This window comes from Marmota flaviventris, chromosome 2 (assembly GCF_047511675.1).
Source record: "Marmota flaviventris isolate mMarFla1 chromosome 2, mMarFla1.hap1, whole genome shotgun sequence".
In the NCBI taxonomy this organism is placed as follows: domain Eukaryota; kingdom Metazoa; phylum Chordata; class Mammalia; order Rodentia; family Sciuridae; genus Marmota; species Marmota flaviventris.
The window spans coordinates 114,426,783-114,453,391 of record NC_092499.1 but is presented as its reverse complement, the minus strand read 5'-3'; the positions used below and the strand labels follow the sequence as shown (position 1 = coordinate 114,453,391).

General features: G+C 47.2%; 1 protein-coding gene across 7 annotated transcripts in view; it reads left to right on the top strand.

The window, feature by feature from the left end:
- Window positions 1–26,356, top strand: part of Anp32a (acidic nuclear phosphoprotein 32 family member A) — a 33,413-nt gene extending 7,057 nt beyond the window's left edge. For 3 of the 7 annotated variants that reach the window (XM_027923975.3, XM_027923984.3, XM_027923971.3), the window contains exons 2-7: window positions 19,003–19,152; window positions 19,388–19,510; window positions 21,093–21,291; window positions 22,591–22,688; window positions 24,837–24,900; window positions 25,137–26,356. In XM_027923975.3, coding sequence (XP_027779776.1) covers window positions 19,003–19,152; window positions 19,388–19,510; window positions 21,093–21,291; window positions 22,591–22,688; window positions 24,837–24,900; window positions 25,137–25,198 — 696 coding nt within the window. In that variant the 3' untranslated portion in view covers window positions 25,199–26,356. Of the gene's footprint in view, window positions 1–12,881; window positions 13,154–13,869; window positions 13,912–18,404; window positions 18,786–19,002; window positions 19,153–19,387; window positions 19,511–21,092; window positions 21,292–22,590; window positions 22,689–24,836; window positions 24,901–25,136 lie in introns of those variants that run through there. The other 4 variants (XM_071608427.1, XM_071608429.1, XM_027923961.3 and 1 more) reach the window with 4 other exon arrangements.
- Window positions 26,357–26,609: the final 253 nt, after the last annotated feature.

The window sequence follows — 26,609 nt, the reverse complement described above, 5'->3', positions numbered from 1 at the left end:
GGTGTTGAATTAGATCAGTAGCATCCAAATATCTTGATCCTAATAATATATGTTTAGCACTAACATGCATATACAGCATTAAAAAGAAAATGTGCTGGTTTGGGTGCATAAATTGATTTCATACCCTGTTGCTGTTGAAAGACATTTAAAAGATGGATATTAAGGTATTCTCAGATATTGTTGATTTAGTTTGGGGAAGAGAGTGCTTTTTTATAGCAGTCTTGTGAAATCTCCCTTACTTTAAACCAGCCCATCTTTTGGTCCCCTCTTCTCCTTACTTCTAGCTCTTTTCCACCCCAAATAGTCACAGAATAAGGAATCATTGTAGCTTCCTACACCAGACAGATGCCTTCCAATATTCTTGGTTGTGCTAGTGGCCCTCAGCCAACCATATCCCCCCACCCCCTCCTGTATGTTCATCCCCTCTTGTCCCCCATTCTTAAGTGTGCCCTTCACTATGGAGGTTTCTTGAGGGCCCCCCACACTTTGTAGCACCAAGTCAGAGGATTGTAGAGGGGATATTGCCTAGGTGTCTGTCTCCCCCACTTCCACCTGGGATGTTTGGGCAAGTCCCTTCAACTCGTAGCACCTTCCCTTTTTGTCTCTATAAGATGAGGGTGTTATAATACTGATCAACAGTCTGGTACACTGTAAGCACTCAGGAAATGCTGGCTGTTATTGTTACAGTCTGTTCTGCTAGAAACCTTAGTTGGCATTCATTTAAAATTTTTTACATTATCAACAGGCACATTATATTAAAAGGTAACATTTGTTCCCCTGGGAAAAGAGGTTGTAAGCTGGAGATTCAAATTTGCAGGAAGTTATATTTCCCTGGGAGCAGTTTAATGGTCGGTGTGCTGTTGTTCCTAGATCTGGGGATAGCTGGAGCATCCAGACATCTGGAGCAGCCCCAGTACTGTATCCAGGGTAGTTGCCACTTGAGATTCAGCTGCAGCTCCTTTTCTCCCTGCTGCTGCAGCTATTTCAAAGATATCCGTCCACTCCGCAGACTTCCCACTGGCCTTACACCTTCCCCTCCCAGCCTGGGACATCCTTCTCATGGAAAATTGAAACCTGCTTTCCTAAGAAATGCCTCATTCAAATATGCCCAAATCCCTTTCCAGCTCAGAGCTGAGAGAGTACATGGGTAGCTTTTTTCTACTTGAGTCTGGGCATAAGTAGGACGCAGCAGGATCTGCTGGGCTAGGAGAGTTGGGAGAGGGGCATAGTGAAGCTCAGGAGGGGAGAGACCTGCCAGCCCTGCTGTGCTCAGGTCTGGATTTCTGGATTCTGCTACCTTCTGCAGACATTATGTGAAGGGTTGGAGGGGATGAGAGTTTGTGTAGGAGGGATAGCAGGAGGGTGGAGGCAAGGACCTATGATAGTAAATTTAGAGGGCTCTTGCCTCTAGGGGAGGGACTCATCCCCACCTTATGTAACTAGCTCTCACCTTACCATTTATGATTGGCTTTCCTGGCAGGCAAAGCAGTATGATTGTGAGGGGAAGAATCAGAGAGAGTGAGGGAACCACTTCCACTGACCTGTTTATCAGCCATAGCCTGTGCACAGCCTGGGCACCAGCATCCAGAATGAGGCAGGGATTCTACTTAAATGGACTGCTCTACTGAAGTATTTGTGTAGCAAATTTAATTGTTTGAGTTCAGTACAAGTGAGAGAAGGACATGACAGGAATGGATTGCACAGGCTTGATATTATCTGGTTCCCATGTAGGAGTTGGAGTGATAAACAGGAGGAAGGAAGGGTGTGTGGTTAGTAAAGCAGATTTCAACCCCAGCTCTACGTTAGAGCCACCAGGGAAGCATTTGAAGAGATTCCCAGGCTCTGCCCCAACTACTGAATCTGTTTCCAGGTGGTACCCCAGTGTGTGTATTTTTAGAAAGCTCAAAAGAGGACTCTAAAGCACAGTTGGAAACCTCCACATGGAGGGAGGGTGCAGAACTTCACAGCAGGTAGGAAGAATTATACTAAATTGATGTAAAAGAAGAGGAAGTGGAGCAAGGAAATAGAGAAAGGTCCAAGGTTTAACCTGCTAGGATGCAGGAGTCCACTCCTTGGCATGTCCCCCCATGCCACACAGGGCACACAGAATCTCCCCCTCACACGTCTACTCAACTGCACTTATAATCTCTCATGTACCCCTATTTCCTCAAGCTGTGGCTGGAAGTGTAATCAGTTGGACTTGGCCCGTCCTCAGTCTGAAGGGTTTGAGAGGCAGTGGGCCTTTTATGGAGCAGGAAGGCCATCAGGTAAAATGGGTAGTGCCCTAGGACTGCTGAGTTTGAGGTTACTGGCAGATCTGAGCCTTGGTTGTTACCTTCATAAAATTGTAAATAACAGTAATGCTTTTTCTCCAGCAGTTGTTGTAAGGAGTTGTGGCTTTTAAAGCAAGTGGGAAGCCTGGGCAGAGGACAGAGCCCTCAGCTTTTTGTTGAAGTGGGGCTGGAGGAACATTAGGCAAGCTGCTGGTGTCCTCTTCCCCAGGGCTTCCCTCGAGGTGGCACGTCCTCTGCCTGACTTGCCTTTCTGTGCTCTTGTCCTATGGCATCGGCCCTCCTGCCTCTCCACTCCTGGTCTGGCTGCCAAACTCTGGGTCTGCGACTTCCAGTCTTTCAAAGGGCTCTAAGAGGTTCCTTTTCCATGAAGACCTCCTGGACCCACCAGGAGAAAGGGACTCAGCCAACCTATCAGGTGGTGTCCAGGTCATGCAGCAGCAATCTCCTTAGCTAATTCCAGTAGCACCTCATTTGGGTGTGTGTTTGTGGTACCTTTCTCTTGACCTGTCAATCAATGTCTCTTTGTATTCTAGCCAGAGGGCACATTGAGGGTATGTGGAGCCCTGGGCTACTCTTCCACAGCTGGGGACAAAGAAGTGCTCTGGTGACTACAAAGTTGTTTCTCAGGCTTCCCACCTGCTTACATGTGGGAAGGGCCTGTTTGTTCTGGCTCAGGGGCCTGTTGTATGTAGATGGAAAGGAACTGGCCAGGATGGCCTCTTAGGCATTCCTTCCACTTTTGCATGTTTCCCCTTTGCTGTAGAGTTTGGGTGTACTCTATAAGAGTGGGCTGTATGTACTCTGACGCCTCCTAGCTGTCTCCGGTAGGCCTGATGAAGCCTGTCTGCAGAGGTTGGCCTGAAGCCATAATGAGCGGTTCTGCTCCTCTGAGCCCCCATCTAGTTTGCAGCTCTGCAGACGTGCCTTTATGTGTCTTGGTTGAGAACTGGTCTGTGAATCTAGAGAGGTTTCCTCTAGAGGAGAGCCCTCTGGGTCTGCTGTTGTGGGTAGGGGTAGCAGCAGCTGAAATAGAATGCTGATTGTCCTCTTAAAGCTACAGGGTACTTAATTCATTGCAAGTGTTTGGCCTATGTGGGTACTCAGGAACCTTGTGCCAATTCTAGTGGCAAGTGTGATCATTGTCAGGACACAGTCACATGTGGAAATGAGGATGTGCCTCTAAGTTTGATCAGTAGCCATAGGCTCCAGTGAAGTGTGGCTCTTGGTCTGAGAGGTGCCCACCATATCAGAAAGCAGACTTGGATTGGATTTGGTGTCATGTTAGCACGGGAGGCTTATTATGGACCTGGATGTCCTGATGAGGAACAGGGAGTGACTGATAAACTAGGGTTATAGGGAAGTTTTTTTCAAATGGAAAATACTGCAGAGGGCTGCATTGCTTGATCAGAGTTATCTAGATAATAAATTCAGGTAAGAATTAAAATCCTACCTTTCTGGCTGACCCCCAGCCTTGGCTAACTCTTTTCATTCATTGTTTACAAACATTGATTGAATGCTTGCTGTGTAGTGGGTTCTGTTCTAGATATAGCAGTGAACTAGATAAGCACATCACCTGTGCTGCCCACTTGGGCCCTCCCTTCTTTGGAGGAAACATCCAATAAATCACCAAACAAGGTGGTGCGGTAAGTACTATGAAGATTACAGAATATGACTATCCAGGAAAGCTTCTGGGGGCCTGAGATTTGAACAGTATTGGTAACCTAAGCTGGGCTTGCATTGCTGTTAGCCAGAACCTTAAAATACCTATCTAGAAATACCGTCTTCCCATTGAGCAAGCTGAGGTCCAGCAAGATTAAGATGTGAACTCATGAGACCATTAATAGGATGCAAAACAGGGAGAAGTTGTAACAGTTGGCCAGAACTCTGCTCATCAACCTTAGGCACTGACCTCTGCCTCGTCATCCCAGAATGTCTTTTATTATCCTCTTGGGACTCATGCTTTAAACAATTTGGACTTCTAAATTGCATTTATTAACAATAGATTTATTTTCTCATTTATGGCTGGGTGTGTTGGAGTGGGTAGACATTTTAAACACATGTATCTACCAACCAGCTTTCTGGGCAAGAACTGACCTAGAGTTCGTCCTTTACCTGCCTGGGAAGAGATACTACCCTATTTTGGTAACCACCAGCTCTGATATCAGAATGGGATGCCCCTTGGCCTTTCTGAAGTAACAGTGATATTTGGAGGATCCCCACTGCCTTTTTTTTGGGCGGGGGGGGGATTGAATTTGGAGGCACTTGACCACTGAGCCACATCCCCAGCCTTATTTTGTATTTTATTTGAGACAGGGTCTCATTGACTTGCTTAGCATCTGATTTTACTGAGGCTGGCTTTGAACTCGTGATCCTACTGCCTCAGCCTCCCGAGCTGTTGGGATTATAGACATGTGCCACTGCACCCACTGCGTTTTTGATTCACTTGGACCTTTTCTGTCCTCCAGCCCTGGTTTGGAGGTCCAGGTGCTTTGGTGGGCTGGGTAAGAACTTACCAATGCCTCTGATCCTAGAGTTTGTGAGGCAGAACTCGGGCCCAGGGCTTATTTTTTTTGGGGGGGGGGGGGAGACAAGCTCCTCATCGTTAGGTAGAGATCACACGTATGGCTGTTGACCCACCTCTTCCAAGGAGCTGGATGAGCCATGGTTGGCTGATGGGTTCACATCTAGTAGCAGCCCACCTTGAGACTGTGAAAAGGGGGCTCTGGTTGAAGTTCATGAAGGCACTGCTTCCCAATATGTGTTTTGTTTGTTTTTGACTGTTCTGTTCCTTTGTGCCAGGTAACATATTCTTATTTAATTTATATAGAAATGATGCAGGATGAGTGAGATTGTTCCCATTGAGCAAATGAGAGAGAGCTGAGGCTCAGAAAGGTTGAGTAACTACCCCAGAGTCATGTACTGAGGAACTATGCTGGAGTGCCAAACCAGGTTTCCAGCCTCCAGAGATAACACATGGAATCTGGAACCTTTTAGCTCTGATCGCCAAATCTCCTCCCAGCTACTGGGTGATATATGCAAATACTCTAGATTCTTGACTTCTATTTCTTTCTCGTCTACATCCAAATCTGCTACCTTTGTTTTCCTAGGAAAGTGAAGCAGGTTGAGCCAAAATTTCTGGTTTTTAAAGAAAAATGTTTTATTGTGGAATGGAACCTATAAAAGTAAACAAAATGTAAGGTTTAATGATTTTTTTTTTTTTCATTTAAATGATTATTTTACACTTTCAGAGATATCCCTGTAAAATCAACTTTCCATATGCTTGCCCAGGTCTTTCTATGTAAGAGTCTTAAAAAAATGCCTGGGTTCCCCTAATGGCTCTGACATACTTCAGATACTAGGGCTTGTGCCTGCAGATGAAAAACGTACCCTAGGGTCCTTAGAGATACTGAACTGGTCTGGAAAGTGGGAGAAGGGTCAATCACTTTCCAATAAAAGTAGGCTGACACAATTAGGGGCTTAGGTATTACCTCAAAAAGGAAGTAGCTGTGTGTTCTAGCCTTCTGTAAGGAAAGAATGTGTGGTAGAATGAATGGGCATGGTGATGCTGCTTGATTTACTCAGGGCTCCTCCCTACCCTTGCCACAAGGAAGACCCCTCTGAGACTTAAGAGGGTTTGGAACCTCTTATTGAGCACCTAAAATGAGTTTTGCCTGGTACCTGCATGCTAGTACTTGGCAATCATTACTTTTTTGATCCATTAGAAAACCCCTAAGTGTAGGTACCCCATTTTGAGACAAGGAGACAGGCCCAGAGGTCAAATAGCTTTCAACGCCCAGCAGACTGCCTTTGTGTATTATAAAGGTCCCTTTGATTATCCCTCCCAGATGGGACAGGCATTCTGGGGGCAGAAGACAAGGACACCTTCATCATTGTATCCCCAGAACCTGGAGTCGTACCTGGTATTTAGTAAGTTCTGAGTAGCATTTAATGAATGAAGGGAGGTTGACTTATTTATCTACACAGGTGGCAGTGGTAAGCCCATTAGGACTTCACCCTATAATCAGAAGTGCGATCTGATTTCAGCACTTCTTTCAGTAATCTGGGTGAGTGCAAAATGACATGCTCCAGTTTACCTACATTGCAAATTATTTATTATAATAAAAAATAGAAGTAACCCAAATACCCATCATAAGGGACTGGATGAAGGAAGAACAGTGGCACATCCACACAATGGAATACAACCAGTAGTTGCAAGTAAGAAACATGGGAGGTTTTTATGTGTCCTATTACATGAACTTCATGAAAAAACAAAGACAAGTAAAGATCAGTATGATATATTGGTTGGGTAAAAGGAGAAAAAAGATTCTGTATTGCTTGTGCATGCCATGTATGAACAAACTTTGGCTCAGTAAGTAGTTAACTGGGCCAATAAAGAATGGGATAGCAGAGGAATAACTGTATGTAGTCATCATCATCTCTGCTGATGCTGCTTCCTCTTCTCCCTCCTCTCTTTCTACCTCTTCCTGTTTATCTTCCTCCTCATCCCCTCCCCACTTCAGTACTGGAGAATGGGTTCAGGCGCACTTTGCCACTGAGCTATATCCCCAGCCCTTTTTATTTTAAGTCAGAGTATTGCTAAATTGCCTAGTCTGGCCTGGAACTTATGATCCTCCTCCCTCAGCCTCCCAAACAGATCACTTGCAGACATGTGTTAATATAAGATTACAGTCACTGCCCTTACTGGGCTCAACCATTAACTCCATATCTGCTTGTACTTTCTGATTTAAAAACCTCAATTAAAAAAAAAAAAAAAAGAAAGGGGAAACAACAAAACACAAAAGTGACTTTGAACTAGCTATTCTACTTAATTTTCTGGACTTTGGACCAGATCAAGTCATCTTAATCTGGAAAGGAATGTTGTGTACCCTGTGTATTTCCCTGGCTCTCATGGGCTTTCCCAGAATACTCCTGGCCATGTCCTAGGCAGATCTGTGGTCCCTTCTATTGATCTGGTCTGGCACTCTTGGGATGTTTGAGCTAGGAGCTGACCCAGAGGTGTCAGACCTTGTCCCCATTCCCATTTCTGGGGGTTTGTCCCCTGAACATACTGCCTTGATATGGCTCAGTTGATTCTTCTCTGAAAGTGAAGGATACAGTGAAGAGGGACTTCTGGAGCAGTGTGGCTGCATGTAACAGGAAGGAAAAATGGCGGAACATTGTCCCAGGTTATTTTTAATGCTTTTCAGTTCTGCAAACATTCACTGAAAGCTAAGTGCAAGGCAATATGGGGGAATTGGTGTTGTATAATACCTGGTCTCTGCTCTCTGGGTTGCAAAGTCCTAAAATTTATTTATTATTGCAAAGTCATAAAATTTATTACGGTAACCTCCAGGACAGCAAGCTTACCAGGTGGCTTCATACCCATCTGGTCCCATGGAGATGTGGGGTTGGTGTGGGTTCTTCCCATTTTATAGATGAAGAAACTGGTTTCAGTGAAGTCTTGGCCAAAGACACCTGGTTCCTAAGTGGTAAAGCCTGGAACCAAACCATATTTTCTAATCTCTTCACAGGTGCCTACACAAAATTAAAACATTCTTCCATAGGATTTTCCCAAGTGTGTAGCTTAGGCCCATTTCTACCTAGAAGCATGGGATGGAAACAGTTCTTTCATCCCCACCCCACCCCCACTTTAGGGCAAGGCAAAGGAAATCTTGGGTAATCTTTGTGGTGGTCCAAACAATTCTGTCTTCTGTTGCCTATGGATTCCCTGCTCTACCACGTGCTTGTGGAATGTGTTGTGGGTGTGTAAGAGTATGTTGCAGACAGCACCCTTTTCCATACCTCAGTCTCTTGCTACTGTCTCCTTTCCTTCCGTCCCCAAGTTTTGTTATAGCTACCTGGCTTCCTAGCTCTTCCCAAATAGGGTCAAGTGCGCTTCCTGCTCAGAGTCTGTGTGGTGGCTCTTCCTTTCCCCTTCCCAGATATTATCTGGTTTTCCCACTAGAATATAAACCTATGAAGGCAGAAGCCTAGTTTGTTTTTATCTCTAATGCCTAGCTCAGTGCCCTGGCATATAATGGCTACTCCACACAGCTTGTTGAATGGGTAAATTGAGCCTTTGGGCCAAGCAAGTAAGGTTGCTTTAAGAGGAGAGAATCAAATCCTAGCAGTTTAAGAGGTGAAAAGAGGGGCTGGGGTTGTAGCTCAATGGTGGAGCTCTTGCCTAGCACAAGTGAAGCACTGGGTTCGATTCTCAGCACCACTGTAAAAAAAAATTATTAAAATAAAGCTATTGTGTCCATCCGCAACTAAGAGAAATATTTTTTTTTAAAGGGAAAAGACCCAGGACTCGTCTCTTTGCAGAGCTTCATTATATAATATCATTTCATGTGATAATTGTCCAGCACTGTTTATGCATAATGCTTTGCAGACAGTCATTTAGCAGCCTCTGGTTCATGTTTACAGGACCAGGGAGTTCACCAGTTTTCAGAACAGCCCATTCTTCATGAGACAGCCACTGTGATCAAAAGACCCTCTTAGGTTTTACATTAGGCAGAAACCTACCTCTTTATAAATCCTGCACATTGATTAATGGAACTGTTGGAGTAATGCAGAAAACTTAAATATACCTCTGTTTGCACATGACACTCCTTCAAATAGTTGGGGAAAGATAACTGTCATGGTCTCCCCCACCCTCTGACCTAAACATCACTAGTTCCTTCAATTGTTCTTTAATTGAAATTGCCTTTCCACCCTGGTTACCTTCTTCAAGTTTGCTCTTCAAGTTTCGGAATTTAAAGTTTGGGCTCATCAGTGCAGAGTGTTTTGGGACCTTGGACCAAGGAACCTGTCCATCCCACTTGTTTCTGTCAACACAGTCTAGGATGACCTTCCTGGCTGCCATGGCAGAGGCCTCCTCAGGAGCTGTTAATGAGGACAATTTAGGGCCATTTCTACAGTCATCTAGCCCTTCCCAGACTCTTAAAATTCAAGAGTCAAAAATTGTAAGTTTTTTTTTTTCTCCTCCTGTTTTGTTTTTTAGCACTTTGAGATTAAAGCAGTGGTAGACCTGTGAACAATTAACTCAATCTGTATTCTATTAAAAAGAGAGAATAAATCTAGTTGTATCACCAAAACCCAGGGGAATAGGTGGAACTCTAGAATTTAGGCAAAACCTGTAACTTTTTCCTTTCTTTCCTTTTTTTTCCCCTGACTGTCTTAGTGTCAGTCTCTCCCTCTCCGCCACCTCCACATTGCTTTCTTGCTCTCCCTCAATATATTGCTTTAACTTATTCCCCTTCCAGTTAATAGAAATATGGAACTAATATTTACTTCCAGAATTTTTTGCACTTCTATCACCAATATTTTACCATAAGCCCTGACTTTACAGACTTAGGCAAGTTGTGCATTTTATATTTGTCTGAGGGAGAAAAAAACTAAGATTAAATTGCTTCTTATTTGAAACCCTGGGCTACTTTGTTTTGTCGTCTTGGAGGAAAGAACTTTCAGCCCCAGTCTTAGGTTCTGCGAGATTGGTTCCCATTTCTGCCCAAATCAGCGGTTTCCCATTCGTGATTGGACACTAGGGCTTCAATGTCAAGAGATTTGCTCTGCTTCTGTCATTGCTGAGGTTAGTGTCATTTGGGGTAGAGGTGGCGAGGAAGGAAGAGCCAAGTTCAAGGAGGTTTTGATTCTGAGGTCATTTGGGCTTCCCTGCCTCTTTGTACTCTTAACCCCCTGGGGGCTGAGGCTGGATGGAGGGCTGCATTCAAGCCTAGGGTCCTTCCCTGGTAGCCCTTTGTATTTGCCTCCTGTGTTGACTCTTTTTCGCAGGAGAGGCTGTGACTTTGGGATGTGGGCCTTAGGCTAGGAGTTTGACTTCAGTGGCCACTCTAACCTTGGGTGAACCACTGCTTGTTTTCACCCAACTTCATCAACTGCTCAGGGCTGGATTAAGCACAGCAGTCCCTAGAGGTAGCACTGATGGGGTTCTTTAGTTATTTGAAGCTTGCTTTTTTTTTTGGTATCAGGAATCGAACCCAGGAGCCCTTAATCACTGAGCCATATCCCCAGCCCCTTTTTATTTTATTTTTTAATTTTGAGACAGTCTCACTAAGTTGCTGAGGCTGGCTTTGAATTTGTGATCCTCTTGCCTCAGTCTCCCAAGTATCTGGGATTACAGGAGTGGCAATGAGCCCAGTTTGAAGCATTTTTTAAAAGCCAGTTGGGGCTGGGCATGGTCACATGCCTGTAATCCCAGCAATTCCAGAGGCTGAGACAGGAGAATTGCAAGTTGAAGGCCAGTCTCTGTATTTTAAGAGACCCTGTCTCAAAGTAAAAAATGAAAAGTGCTGAGAATGTGACTCAGTGGTAAAAGTGTTCAATTCCCAGTAGGGGTGGAGGGGGGGTGGGGGAGGAGCCAACTGGAGGGCCTGGGGGTGTGTGTCTCAGTGGTAGAGTGTTGCATGGCATGTATGAGGCCCTGGGTTCTACCTCTAGCACTACCCCCCCCCCCGAAAAAAAAAGCCAAATAGAAATGGGGCAAATGCCCACAGCAAGGCTGTGAGAAGTGTTCTGAGTCTGAATGCTTGGTGCCTTCATAGCCACTTTGGGCTGGGCTGAACAATAACGGAATTGCCAGCTGAGTACTAAAACTGGGGAAATGAGTTCACTTCTGTTTTGCAGTCACGATCTAAACAAGGCAGAGACCCTAGGCCCTGGGCCCCAAGGTCTGTAGTGGGATTTCCTCAGCAGTTAGTTTCTATAGTCCACAAGTGGGCCCAGCCCAGCTCTGCTTAAATGTCCTCAACTGGTTTCTGGAGCTAGTGTCAACCTGATCAGTCACTGGAGCAGTTGACTTACTTAAGAGTTGTTTTAGTGGGCTGCTTCGCCTCAGAAAGTGGAAAAAAGTGTTGGTTTTCTAGAAGCTGGATGGTTCTGCAGGGCCCCTGCCCACCTGCACCTTGACCCTTCCTCCATCCTGACTGGCTTGTTCCGTGTGACCGCTCAGTAAGCCATTACCGAGAGCCAGCTCCTCTGGGCAGGGGACCTGCAGGGACTCTGAGACCTGAAACCTTAGCAAGGCTGTGTTTGGAGAGAAGGAAGAAAGAATGGCCTTGTAGCATTTATCAAGGTACTTGGTGGGCAACGGCAATTTGCCTGGGAGGGTGGAAGGAGTGTTATTCCTGTTGACTGTGCTAACAGAGAGCTGAGAAGAGACTGACTGCCTGGGGAGGGGGTGCCAGGTTTTTATGAGGGGGCATTAATGGATGGGGGGGCATGGGAATCCTACTTTTTTTTTTTTTTTTACTTATCACCCAGGATACCAGCTCTGGGTTCGTTGGCCCTTGAAATCACCTCCTTTGGGGACTGAGTTTGATGTGAAGTGGACACTCATAGATTCAAAGTATTTGGACCCACAGAATTTTGGAACTAGAAGTGGCCTCATCTCTACTCAAGCTCCATTGTCCATGGGCTAGAGAACAGACAGAAGCCAGAGTGTAGTGACTTCACACAGGGCACAGAGAGGAGACTAGAGGCAGGTCATCAGACTGCTTGAGAAGCATCCTTTGCAGTGTACCTGAGTGCTGCTTGTCCCCTTTCCTTCTCTGCTTGCTGGCCTATTCACTTACACACACATCCCTGCTCAGACTAGTTGGGTGGATTCTTGCCTCATCTGGTATTCTGGCACCACCCCCCTAAGATAGGAAGGGAGGAGAGGCCACTTGTCTGTTCCTGAACCCTGTCTCCTCATTACATCCCCCTCCCCCAGCAAATTCAGAACCCAGGCCCCCTCCTCTTCTTCAAAGCCCCCAAATTGCCCTCTGGGCCCTTTTCCTGTAACTCTAGAAAGGTTTTCCTGTACAGGCTCTTAAATTAGGCAGGAAATGCAGAGGCTGGGCAGTTGGGGAAGGCTTCCCACAGGAGGTGGTACCCATCAAGTCAGTGAAGTAGCATCATCTAGATTGGCTGAAATGAGGTTTAAGGGGAGGAAAGCAACAAAAGTACCACGTAGGGGTGGGGCCCAGCAAGGGTGCCTTAACTAGACAGGCACAAAGTGAGGTCCAACAACTACCGGGATCAAAATACTGCCCCAGCCTATCTGTAACTGGAGGGAGCTTTCGCAGTGGAACCAGCTCCCTTTGCTCAGGCAAAGCCGAAGCCAAATCCTCCCCACGCCCTGGGGAGGAGAGAGGAGCGGGTTCCAGTTCCCGGTGGCCATGGTGGCTGCGGTGGCTGAGCGCGAGCGAGTCACAGGGTTTATGTTAATGTGGGCCCTCCCCCCCGCCGCGGCTCAGCCTATGAGCCGGCCTGGCCGACAGCTTAATTACCGCTGCGGCGCCCTGGGCTCGCGATCCTGGGCTCCCGAAAATAATAAGGATGGCGTCACCACTTTCTGCGCCATGTGCTCCTCGCTGCCTTCCTAGCTCTATTGTAGGAACAACAACAAAAAAATCAGGGACACAGATGCTTTTTTCTTGGAGAGATTTTTGTTTGTTTTTAAAGTAGCGTGGGGCCCTGCCCCTAGTTAAGATTTTGAAAAGATCTTTGAGAAGTGTGGAGACCTAAAGCTTGGCTACCATGGAGGCTGCAGAATAGCCTCCTCCTGTTAGCAGAAGCTGGGAAGCTTCATGGGTGATCCGTTAATTCCACGGCTTTCCACTAGGGACTGCAATTTCTAATCCAGGGTGGCCATGTGTGTTGTAGTGAAAAAAGAAAGAAAAGAAAGGGAAAAAATCACCCGGCTATGGGTTCTGGGGCACTGGGTTCAACTCTGGACCTCACTGCTGCTTCTGGGAAAAAGTGATCTGAGCAGAACCAACGTTTTGCAAACCAGGTCGTGTTTTTGTCTTGTTTTGCAATGCTGGGAATCAAGTCCAAGGCTTCATACATGCCAGGCAAGTGCTGTACCACTGAGCCACATTCCCAAACCTTCCCCACCCCAAGTTCCTTTTTTTTTTTTTTAAGTTTTAGGTGGACACAATATCTTTATTTTATATTTATGTGGTGCTGAGGATTGAACCCAGTGCCTTATGCTCTACCACTGAGCCACAACCCCAGTCCCCAAAGTTCTTTTAATAGAAAAAAGTAATGTTTCAGGTGTATATGTCTATATTCCCAAAATGTGTGCACTGAGTACATAGTGTATTTCTTGCTGTGGGGTGTGGTTAGAAAGCCACTGGCCTAGATGATCCTAAGGCCCTTGTAGCTTCAAAATGTCTAACTTTTCTCCAAGAGCCTTAATACCCCCACCCCAACAGGCCTGACTTATTTTCTTCAGGTTTTGCCATTCTTGCTCTGAAACAAAACTATAGATTTTATGGTTAAAACAACAAAATCACATCTGTTATAGCTGTGTTAAATAATTTGGCCTTCTAGCTAGAAATGGGATCTGCAACAGGGGATGGCCCATTTAGAAGCTGACCTATTTAAAACCCATGAGCACCAAAAACACAGGGTCAATTTGATTTGAGTCTTCTCTGCTGTGCAAAGACTGGAACCTGGAAACTAAATTGCTCAGGGACTGACAAGGTTGAAACCAAACAAAACCATATGTAGGTGTAAAAATCAAGAGGAGTATGTTTCTGAGAATGCTGCCTTGGTTCCCCAACAGGTTAGGAGGTCCTGTGTTTTCCAGAGGAATTTCTGCAGGCAGGTGGGTGATATGCATCTATAGCCTGCCCTTATTGTTATGCCTTGACTACATACAGTAGAGAAGGCAGTGGATAAAGGGGAAGGCAAGTAGCTTTTTTCAAGCTGGAATGTTCTAAGTACCTCATTTCATTTAATCCAGTCCAAGGTGATGGGCATTGTAGTCATTAGAGGAAAATTGGAAGCTCGGGGAGGTGAGATGGGCTAGTAAGTAGAAAATCTGGGCTTGAGCCAGGTCTTTCTGACTCCAGAGCCTGCCTGCCTTCTCTCCACATCTCCGTGTTGCCTCGGGAAGTACTGGAAGCATACCGAACAGTTCTTACTCTGAGCTTCCTTTTCTCTGGTTCTGCTCTTTAGAGAGCTCTGTTTTTAGGCCCAAGCTGTCCATTTTAATCAGGGCCAGCTTCACAGCTGTGTGACCTGTGCTGCAAGAGCTGCTGTCACTACCTTAGAATTCTTCATGATTTTCTAAGCAAGGGACCTACATTTTCATTTTGCACTGGGCCTCTGATTTATGGAGCCTGTCCTGGCTGTGAGCATACATCCACTTTCTTGGGTTTTCTGGGTGCCTGTTGGTCGCCTCTGGCTTTCTGTCTTCTCTCATGGAGACATTTGGAGCATGCACTCTGTCTCAGCCTCAGTCCTGCTACCTGGCACCCTGGGCTGGAGTTGTTTACTGGCTGACTGTCTCTTCCTTGCCAGTCACCAAACCTTGCTGGCAAGGACCCCGACCTTGGCTCACCATCGTCTCTGTGTCCCCTCAGCCAACAATGTTGCAGGAACACCCTGTGTGGAGAGGCCTATAGAGGCCCATATACAGAGCACTGGGTCAAGTTGGGAGCAAACACAGCTGCCCTGCCTCTCAGGGGCACAAAGTACACACCCCAAAGCTGCTGCTGTTTATCAGAGGTAGGGCTTATCCAGTGCTTATTCCGCTGGCTACGCTGCAGGTCCCATGGCAGTTTGCCTCTCTTGGTCCTCCTGGTACCTAGTATTGTGCCTGGCACAATAAAGAGGACATTTGTGAGGCAGTTGCTCTGGTGTCCGCTCCCTGCTAGGCTGATTATGGAGAAGGACAGTCCCTGACCTCTAGGAGGATCAGATGCTTAATACACGATTAAATGATTCATGTAGCAGCTGCCCTCAGAGCCCCAGGACGCCCAGAGCTGGATACAAGGAAGGCTTCCTGGGGAGGGGACTTGAACTAGATATGTAGTGCAGGGTGAGAGGTGGGGATTGGAGGGGGGGGTGGGGCTTGTAGGTCATGTTTAGGAACGTGAATGTTTCTGAGGCATTGAAAAACAAGGTATATTTTCTAGGTTAGAGTTTGTGTTTTATAATTTAACAGATGTCATCCCCTTTCTGACAGGCAAAAGCTTAAGGTTTTGGGGACAGAGATAGGGTCAGTCAGCCCATGGAGTCCTTGGCCTCCAGCCTCCTAACTATAGCTGTCCCCGAGGTCACAGAGACCTCAGTTGGAGGCAAAAGCAGTGTTGAAGTAACTTGAGGTGACAGTGACCATGGCTGCAATGTTGGAAGTGGAGAGGAAAGGTCAAAAGGACTTCAGAGTTTTGAAACAAACAAGATGTTCCTTTAGAGTAATAATGTTTGTGTTTATCATGGAAGTTTCAGCTACCACTGGTGGGGAATGACTGAGGCCAGTGCTTTGGAGACAGTTTTTCAAGAAATGCGAGAACCAGGATAGTCTATCTGACCTCTGGGAATCTTCAGTGCCCCTTCATGGACATCTCTTGAGGGCAGAATGTGAATGTGAGGCTCTTTCTGGGTATCACCACTTGAGCTGTGAAGTGGCGGGTCTTGTGGGGTTGAAAATTCTCATACCAGCAGAGTAGTTCCAGTTGTTGGGCTACAAAGAGTAACCACGTTTGGATATTTTTAAATCACCGGTGGAACTGGGAGAGTCTAAACCCAAAGTACAAATTTTCAGTTTAATTTTAACTTTGCACTTTGCTCACACCCAGGACTTGGCAGGAAAGTGGGCTTTTTTTTCCCTCCCCTCTCCTTTTTAAAGCAAAACACACCACGGATGCAAAAGGGATATTCTAGTGTGGAAGGGTTAGGGCCAAGGCGCCAAGTTCCAGAGGAAGCTGATTGGAATTAGAGCAGTTCAGGGAGAGGCCCGAGACCTGGAAATACTTCAGTCTGCCCTGGGGTACTACAACACTGGCCTGTGGAGACAGGTAGGAGGGTGACCAGTGTGACTTCCACAGGCCAGCAGCCAGGCTGGAGTTGTTTTGTTCTCTTTGGTCCATTTGAGATACTTCATAGGCAGCTCACTTGTTCCCTCACCCCCACCCCACCCCACCCCACCCCTGCCACCCGTGTGATATAACATGGTTTGGGCTTTTTGGTGATATCAGCAACTACAAGATCTAGGCCCTGACCCCTCCCTCTTCTCTTTGGTCTCACCCTAAACAGTGTCGAACACCTTTACTTCCCACCCCTGCCTTTTTACTTCCCACCCCTGCCTTTTTACTTCCCATCCCTGCCAGGAGGGAGACACAGGAACAGTGGGGATTCTGAGTCCCCACCTGTCCCTTCAGAAGTTCCCAGGGAGCAGCCTCCTCTGTGATTTGGGAGAGAGACAAATAGTGGGATCCTAGGGCCCTCTGGATCTATGCTCCCTCTTGCAGCCCTCTGAGTCAGGGCTGGGTTAGGTTCTATGCTTTGGTGACCAAGGAAGTGTAGCCAGGGTGGGGAGCTCTGGAAGTGGCGCCCACGCAGCTGTTGGAGCAGTTAGAAGAGGGGGGCTGAGAGAAAGCAGTTACAGAGCCAGGAGGGCCTGCAGAATTAAGGTGGGGTCTAGAGAGTGTGTACCCTACATTTAAGAATGTCAAAGAAGCTTCCAGGGGCCCCTCTGCATGTTGTGGACTACACAGACCACTGGGGTCCAGTGGACACTCTTCATGACTGTGTCCTGGGTTTTCAGGACAGGCAGTACTACTGTGGCTACAAATAGAGGAGGATGCCTAGTGAGGGAAGAGTGATGTTAATAAAAAAACATTAGGTGTCATGGCTTGTATTGTGTCCCTGAGAGAAGTGGCTGCAGTTTGGGTATGGTACTGGGAGCTGGAGACTGGCCTGGTCAACACTTTGAAACCCAGGTATCTGTGGAATCTCTAGGTGGCGTGTGCCCTGGTCTCTGCACCGCCCCCGTCCCCCCCACACATACACACCCAGTACTGAGGCCCTTTACTCCTTGGCTAATGGCAGTGAGGGGAGAGGCCATTGACCAGGCCAGGAAAACCACGCCTGCAGTCTCCAGGGTAGACCAGAGTCTCTTCTCACATTTGTCTTTCCATAGTGGAGCTTCAGGAATTCCCAGGCCTTCTAAGGAAACCAGACAGGGGCCTCCTGACTTCTGGAGAGGAAATGGGGGTTACTCTTTCTCCATTTACTTGTCCCCTAAGGCCTGGCTTCCTGGCCCCACCCTGATTTTCTGCCCGAGGGTAGAGGGCCTCCCGGGATTTACTCCCAGGCACTCTTGCCACTGACTGGAGAAAGTAGCTTGACCTGACATCCAGCCTCTACTGGGGACTGAACTTGCCCACTCCCACACCAGTGGGCAGGTGGGCCTTTATGACTAGCACCTAGGCTGAGAGCTCATTAGCTCTGGGAGAGAGCTGCTGCTTCCAGGCTTTCCCTTCTATAAGAACCCATAAATTGCTGCTGTCATGGGCAGGGCAGTTGTCCTCCACCAGGAGGACAGCAGAACCCTGCTGGGCTCTGGCATCCAGCTGTTTCCCATTGTCCCCTGCTCTGCTCCCTGGCTTAATGTGGGCTACATTCCTACTTTCCTGCAAACTTCCACCTGGCCCACAGATGGCTGAATAAAAGGGTTACCTGGAAGACTGAAACAAGTTGGCCAGCCGACGAGATGGGGAATCCCTGGACAGGGTCCATTCTGCTTATCCAGGAGAGGCAAAGGCTCTGAGGGGCAGCAGTGATCCTGCAACAAATGCAGGAGTGCTGTGGAGAAGAGACAAGCCTATGCCATGTGACCCAGTGGTGAAAATTCAGGGCCATTAGGTGGGAGTCCCAGAGAGGGAGGTGGCATCTCAGTGGACATCATGTCCTGGTAGGCCTTAGGGAGCCAGCAGGTTGGGATGTTATGTCTGGGTCTGAAGGGACCCTCTCAAGTACCAGGTGCAGCCAGGAGATTCCTTCCAACCCTGAAAGGCCAGGTTCTCCAAGCAAGTGGCATTCACTGGGCAGGAGTAACTCAAGGGTAACCTCTTAGAGGCACCCTGGTGTCCCTGCTGGCTCTCTGGTCATTTCAGACCTGACATCTGCTTGCTCTTCCTCACCTTGTTGTCTGACCATGTCTACTGGTCATCTTGTTATCTGACCAGGTCACCCTCAGCCAGGTCTACCTTTTAACCACTCCTGAGGTGAATTTTGATCAGTTATTTCTACCTCATTAGAAATAAAGAATTTAGTACCGATATTTGGGTAAAGGGTGAGTGGGAAGCAGGGTCTCAGAGATGCTTCCAGAGACATCCTTGGGGATTTTGCCAGCCTCAGCCTTTCATTGTAGATGGATCCTCCGTGTGAGGCATTCCGTTCCCTCCTTCCCCATCTGTGTGCAGCACCCTGGAGAGCAGAGCCAGGGCTAGTTGCAAATGCTCAGGGCTCACGTGTGGTGAGCAGTACAGAATGTTTGCAGCCTCATGGAACTTTTATTGGACAGCACTGGTCTAGGGATGGGGTCTTAGGAGTCCCTGGTCTGCCCCCTACCATGGGGCAGCAATAAGGCCAGGGGCCAGATAAGCAAGCTCTGTGACAGCCGGAGAGAGTGAACGAGCATATGTGTGCCTCTTGGGCACCATGAACAGAGGGTCACAGAAATACGGAGAGGTAAAGGTGGGAGGTGGCCTCTGTACTGCTGAGGCAGAAAGGTGGGGGCAGGGAGGAGATCTGTCCTGTGCAACACAGTGATCAGGAAGTGACTTTTTTGTGTAATGATGGACTGCTTCCAGGGAGCGTCTCCTCCTCCTCTAAGGAGGCTTCCCTAACACTCTTCCCCACTTATCCCCCCCACCCCCTTCCATTCATGTGGTCCTTCCCTTTCCAGGTGAAAGAACTTGTCCTGGACAATTGTCGGTCGAATGAAGGCAAAATTGAAGGCCTCACAGACAAATTTGAAGAACTGGAATTCCTAAGTACAATCAACGTAGGCCTCACCTCAGTCGCCAACTTACCAAAGTTAAACAAACTTAAGAAGGTAAACAGCACAGGAGCCTGTGTACAGGGAGCTGGGTGGGCAGGAGGGGGGTGATTACTTTGTGTGCAGGCAGCGTAATTGAAGGTGAGGCCAGGTGCCTGCACCAACTTGCCTGCAGATCCCCTGAGACTTCTTTCCCTTTTTCCCTTCCTCACTGTTCTGGGAGAACCAAGAGGCCCTGAGCCGAGAACCTTTATTTTAAAAGCCCTTTCTGCTTTTTTGTCTGCCTGTTTAGCTCGAACTAAGCGATAACAGAATCTCAGGGGGCCTGGAAGTATTGGCAGAAAGGTGTCCGAACCTTACGCATCTAAATTTAAGTGGCAACAAAATTAAAGACCTCAGCACAATAGAGCCACTGGTAAGTTATTTGAATGCTCCCCTCTCTGCTGGGTTGAGAGATGGGGAGGAATTGGTATCAGAGAATACTGCCTTTGTATTTGTATAAGAACTTTTTTCATTTATCATAATTTCTTGGACTCTCATTATATGCTGTTAGGTAGAATAGGAGCTGCTTAGTCCACACATGAACTGAGGCTCAGAGTTGAAACAGCTGACCGAGGTTACACAGCCAGAATGGGCAGTCAGTGTGAAGGCAGGATGTGGATCCTGGCCTCGATTTCTGGTCTCAAGCTTTTCCCTCAGTTTCCACTCACTTTGGAAACCTGGACTGTACTTCAGGCTCTGTGCATATTGCCCTTCTTTGAGCAAGAAGGAGTGACCCCAGTTGATGGACCAGGGTGGCAGAATAAGAAGCTGACATTTCTTTCCCATGCTCAGACCTTACCTATGTCTTGGGGTCAGCCAATAAAATGTACTTCCCGCAGCACAGTTCTGTTCAGGGCTCCCACTCGTCTCCTGGGAGAAAGCAAAACTAGTTTGGTCTGCCTGGAGGTCTTGATTTTGTAATTTTACTATGAAAGGAAAAGTCTTCTAAGTTCTTTTGAGTTTGGAAGTGTGGAATATTTTTTTCTTGGAGTGTGTTTGGGGACTGAGTAAATGAAATCCTCGTAAATGTTGCCATTCAGTCACCATGTAGTGGACACACATGCTCCTCCCAGTGGCCACACCCGTGTTTCAGCAGGCTCCCCTCCATTAGTAGTGTGATGAGTGCTACACTTCCCTGGTGCGGGAAACTGCTTTTGGTTGGGAGGTAGTGGCTCATCACATAGCACAGTCAAGATGCCTTTGACATCTCTGCTGAGAATGACCCAGGTCACAGGTGCCAGGTGTTCCAAGTATTAGAGAATCAATATTCACCCTGAGAGGCTGGGTGAATATTTCCTCCCCAGTTAGGCTGGCCCCCATCCCAACAGGGGCTCACCTTGAGTCAAACTGCTTGAGTTAGGCAGGAGGTGAAGATGCGGCTCTCACATGCAAGGTGAGCACCCTTAGCTTCCTCAGCCATCCAACAGGGTTCATATGAGCTTAGGACCAAACTAGTACAAAGCTTTGACAAGCACGTCCTGCTAAGTACTGTGGACAGAATCTGGACCCTTCATCAGTTTTTCTCGTGTCCTTTTGGGCAAGTGCAAGATCACAGGTCTGTGCCTCGTTTCCTGTAAAACTCACTAATAATTTCAACCTAAGCGGTTGCGGGAAGAATTCACTTCTATGTGAAGTGCTATGTTAACTGCCATGACAATCATGTAGATGCAGAAGTTAGTTCATGTTGCCTTTTAGTTCCTCAGTCTCTGTGGTCACAGGGGTGCTCGGCAAAGCTGTTGGTTCATGTACCAAGAAGGACCCCGGTTAATTTCAAGACCGTCTCTGTTAAGGCAACAGCTGGAATTGCAGAATAAAAGCCTTAACATTAAATAAGGCTTTAAAGGTCCTCAAGTCCAACCCATTTTCCAGATGAGAACTTTTCTGGGGTGACCACTCCTGACCTATGCCACCTCCCATAAATTGCTCTCACTCTTAACTTTTTTTACCACTTGCAGAAGAACTTAGAGAACCTCAAGAGCTTAGACCTTTTCAATTGTGAGGTAACCAACCTGAACGACTACCGAGAAAACGTGTTCAAGCTCCTCCCACAGCTCACGTATCTTGATGGCTATGACCAGGACGACAAGGAGGCCTCCGACTCCGATGCTGAGGGCTATGTGGAGGGTCTGGACGATGACGAGGAGGATGAGGATGGTGGGTGGTGATGAGGAGGAGGATGGGTGGCATAGGGCTGCAAGGGCTCAGCCTGAGGCCAGGGGCTTCCTCCTTGGCTTGAAGCAGGGTGGGCTAGCTGCTGGGAAGCCCCACCTGCTGCTGGGGGTGGGCAGTCTATTTCCAGAGGGCCTGCCTTCCCCCTCTCCCCCAGACCCTAATAGGTCTCATTGGTTATTTCCCCTAAAAGAACAGGATACAGACCCCAGAGGAACGTCTTGAGATTGTGTAATTCCTTTAAAATTGAATCTTCACTTCAATTTTTGTCCCTTTTCTGAAACCTCACAAGGGCTGTGATTCTGTTGTCTCTCTATATATAGTTTGAACCCAGATCTAGACACTTCCAGGTAGGGGGCAAGAGGATAGTGGAAGGAGGGGTGTAGCCTGAAGACCCTCTTTCTCCGGGAAGTGGAGACCAGATCACCAGCCAGAGAGACTGTGGGGCCCCCTGGTGGCTATAGCCCACACACTGCTGGCCAGCTCTGGGGTGTGTAGGAGGCTGCAAGCAGTGCAGAACCTTCAGGAAGGAAAGACTGGGAAAAGGAGTGCCTCCTTTTGACTTCCCACCTTCCCTGCTGTGGGTACAGTGTGGTGTCTCCACTCCATTAATTCAGACACAAGATTTATTTTTCCTTGCTATATTAGAAGTATTTTATAAGGTATTTAGATACCCCATTTGTCTTGGTGGATAATAACATCCTCCTTCCTGAGGTGCATGTGGTGTTTTGGTACACAGAGGAGATCTGAGTGTACAGCAGGATGGTCCAGTCTTAAAACCAGGCTTCCAGACCTCTGCTTGGCTGCCCTCCTCTGATTCCATGTGTGACCTTGAACAAGTCATTTGTCTCTAGATTTCTGACCCACATCCCCAGTCCTTTATTTTGAGACCCACTAAGTTGCTGAGGCTGGCTTTGACTTGCGATCCTCCTGCCTCACCCTCCTGAGTCACTGGGATTATAGGCATATGCCACCACACACAGCTCCTAGGAGATCTTTATAAATGAATCGACCTCCTTGCTTCCTCTGACTTGTGCTTGAATCTGGCAATCTGGCTTCGCATCCACAAGAGGTCTTTTTGCTCTCATAAAACTTGAGGGGAGGGCTAACCTTGTGGATCCCTTTGAGATGTTTTTAATCATATCAGCGCTCTTGTGAGTGAGAGCACTTGGGCTTTGGGCTCCAGAGGGTGGGAGGGCTGTGGGACCCACACTAGACCTTGCTCACGAGGGAGGTGGCAGCTCACCACCCCTTTTGTCTTTGTTTCCCATCCCAACTGAACAGAGGAGGAGTATGATGAAGATGCTCAGATAGTGGAAGATGAGGAAGACGAATATGAAGAGGAGGAAGGGGAAGAGGAGGATGTGAGTGGAGAGGAGGAGGTAAGGAGGCGGGACTGCAAGGGCGCTATGTCCTGGGTTCCCTGGTGCTGCCTCTGAGCCTGTCCTGCCAAACACCATGACCAGCCTGGGCAGCCAGGGGCCCTCGTGGGGAGCTACTCTCCCACGGGCAGGGGAAGGAGGAGTGCCTTTCACTGGACTATCTTTGGGGGATAAGACTTGCAAGTAGTTCTAGGGAAGTTGCATTAGGAGTGGGGAAGAAGATTCTGGAGCCAGGGACTCACCTGTTGGGGGAACCCTGGCCCTCTTTTCTATATGAAAATTAGTTCTTTTGGAAATATAGAATCCTGTCCCCATTTGCTGCTGTTTTGCATTCATATGTTAATTACGATACTGAGCACTTAAAAGTGTACCAGGGAAAATTAGGCAGCTTGTAACTGCTGAAAGGTAGGATAAGGTACTCCTGGGTCTCAAATCAGAGGAACAGGGTTCATCTGCACACTAAGAAAATAGTGCATCAAGAGTGGGCCATTAGCCTAGTGGATCTACTGATTCCCAGTTTTTCAAAAACTAATGTCTATGAAGGTAACAAGCGAGAGAGCAGTCTGAGGGGATATATCCCAGCTCTATTGTGTACTAGCTGTGCGTCCCTGGACAAGTTACTGACCTTCCTGAGCCTATTTCTTAGTCTGTAAATTACAGATCATGATGTATCTCTCACTGGGTTATTTAGAATATAAAATAAAGTGTAAGCAAAATGCTTGAGGACAGTGTCTGACAAGGGGTGAGTGTCTGACCAGTTATTGTAGGCATTCACACCCTCCTTCAAGTTCTTGGCTCTGTTTGCTAGGTTTTGTATTTTGGTGTTCCAGCTCTCCATAGCAGAAGCATTTTCTATGACTTGCTTAGAATTCCAAACCAACTCTTGCTGCTAGCAAGATAACAGTGTGGGCAAGGTGCCTGCCCCTGCCCCCTCCCTTACCATCATCCTCACTTCCTGTCTCCTTCACTTGGATGCAGACATCCACCTGCCGTATACATATATACTTTGTTCAGGCAGGGTCTCCCAGCTACTGCTTGGCCTAGGCCTGGAACAGGTGGGGGAAGGCCAGAAAAGCTGGTGAGAAGCCAGGTGCAATGGCGCACACCTGTAATCCCAGTGGTTTGGAAGACTGAGGCAGGAGGATTGCAAGTTCAAAGCCTCTTCTCCCTAGGTCTAGGCTAGGCTCACTTCTGTTGAGTACTGTGAGCTCTTTAAAAGTAAAGACTTAGGAAAACAGGTCTCCTTAGGACAGGGCAGTAAGTAGTGCTGGCTAATGGAGAGTTCATCTTGCCCTTCCTGTCACAAGAGGCGCAGCATTCGGGTTTTGTTTTGGTTTTTGTAATCTCATTGACCATCTGTACATTTCCAGCTTCCAATAATACACACACAAAAACAGTCCTACCAAACAAACCGAGGGGGAACTATTTGGTGACATTATCAAAGGATATTTCCCTTGTCAGAAAGAAGTCTGTCACCCAGTTTTTCTAGACTGTGGCCTGCTTTAGAAGCAGTCCAGCATGCAGGGAGTCGGGGAGCGTGTAACATCTTCAGGGACAGCACAGAGCAAGGGCCCTGTGTGGAAAAAGGAAATCACACTCCTGGCTCAGTCTCAAGCAAGTTGGGAATGATGTCCTCAGGGGGCCTTGAGTTTATCTTCCCTGCCCCTCCCCATCAGGTGGTCCAAGCTTGCAATATAGTGAAAGAACTGGGTAGGGTGCAGTTTCACTTGCCCACACAATCTGGCTTTGCTGACCAGGGTCTTCCCTTGAAGCCAAAACTGGATTGAGGACAGATGAAAGAAAGGGTGGCCTACTTTACACGTCAGGAGTCTGCTTAGGGAGCCTGTTCTCCTAAGAGCTTGCGAGCTGGAAAGCAGCCTGACTTCTGGGGACTTCTCATCAGGAGTTCTTTGCAGGGTGGAGTCCAGCCCCCTCCAGTTGTCTTGACAGTGTTGTATCTGATGTGAGCAATTTCTGGGGAAGGAGTTCAAAGCTTTCTGCAGATTCTCAAGTACAATCCTTGATCCAAAATAGATTCAGCACCTCCACTTAATGTTCATCCTGAGCTGGCAGGCCTTGGCATGGGACTCCGAGGGGTTGGGTAACATCCATAGACCAGGTCATTTCTAACATTGCTTTTTTTCCCAGGAGGATGAAGAAGGTTATAACGACGGGGAAGTCGACGATGAGGAAGATGAGGAAGAACTTGGCGGTACAGTACCTCTTTATCTCAGCTGATAGCAGCCTGGCATGTGTAGTTTACATTGGCTTGCTTGGGCTCTGAGGAGCCTGCAGTGGGCAGAAGATGCCTATCTGAGGCCCCAGGTGCCTCTCTGCCTTGGTTTCCAAGGTGGCAAGGTTTCTAGATATGGCTGCTTGCTAGGGGTGTGTTGAGTTAAAGAGGTGGGTTGGATAGCTAATCCAAATGTCTTTCCCTTACTCTTCCAGAAGAAGAAAGGGGTCAGAAGCGAAAACGAGAACCTGAAGATGAGGGAGAAGACGATGACTAAGTGGAATAACCTATTTTGAAAAATTCCTATTGTGATTTGACTGTTTTTACCCGTATCCCCTCCCCTCCTCCAAATCCTGTCCCCTGAAACTTATTTTTTTCTGATTGTAACGTTGCTGTGGGAATGAGAGGGGAAAAGTGTACTGGGGGTTGCTGGGGGGGAGGGCGGGAGGGGGTGGAATAAAATACTATTTTTACTGCCACTCTTTATTTTTCCCCCTCCTTTTTCTTTGTGTCTGGTTTTGTCCCTGTAAATGCAATAGCTGAGTACACACCAAGTGAGCATTTGTTCCTTACTCTCAAAGAGGATGGTTTGGAGTTCTCTTACATTTCCTGGTATGTCCCAAGTCCCCAGAGTTGGTTTGAAAGCCATGCTGGCCTCAGTCTGGTCACTCAGATCCTGGGAGGGGCTGAATACCAGCTACACCGCTAACTCTTGCTTTGGCTCATGTGATTTCTGTGTTTCTTGGGCCTGCTAGAGGCATCCAGCGCCCTGGTTTGTAAATAGCAACCTAAAGGCGTATTTTGGCACTGGTTTGGGGACATTCCCCATCTCTCATCCCTTTTTCCCCTTCACAGATGGTGGTGGGCTTCGCTTTTCAAAGAGGACTCGGTGGTACTCTTGAGCTGTGAGCCCTCGAGCGGAGAACAGCAGGCTTATGAATAATAAGTGAAATGGGTTTGGTGATTATAATTAGAAGAAACAAACCCTCAAACTTCAGCCTCTTTAAAAGAAAAAAAAAAACTGTCCTATCTTGTTCTGTAAAATATTAGAACGCTTTGTTTTATGAAAATGACAGGATAATTCTTCCACGTGTACTTCCGTGCTTAGAACATTTTTACAGACCTGAGCGCTGGAGACGTGGCTGCATGTCGGCTGGGTTTTTTTCATACACCCAAGCACGGAAAAACTAATGCAAAATTGTATTTTCTTACCTAGTGGAAGTCTGAAATGACTGCAAATTCCTAGTGAATGTACAGGTTTGCTTTCGTGTCCCTCTTCTGGATTGCTTTAGAAGTGACGTGTTATTTCCTAACCCATGTTTCATCTGTATAAAAGAACATCTGCACCAGTTTTTCTCCTGCCCCTCAGAAGAGCCAAACTTTGAGTTTTATGTCTGTTTGTCATTGATAAATTTCAATAAATCTTTTTATACAATTTTTGGGGATGGCTTCTTTGAGTTCAACAGGCCATTGATCTTTATAAATTGCGTTTTAGGTAAACTGCTCACTGACGGTGGAAGCATCACTGTTGTCACCTGATGAAATAGCTGAGTTCGAATACGTTTGATCATAAAGCAAGACTCATTAGAAGCTATATTTTAAAAAAAAATACAAAAAAGTTAAAGTACCAAAAAAAATCACCAGAAAGTCAAACCAACCTTAGAGCCTTGTGTTAAATATCTTTTTTG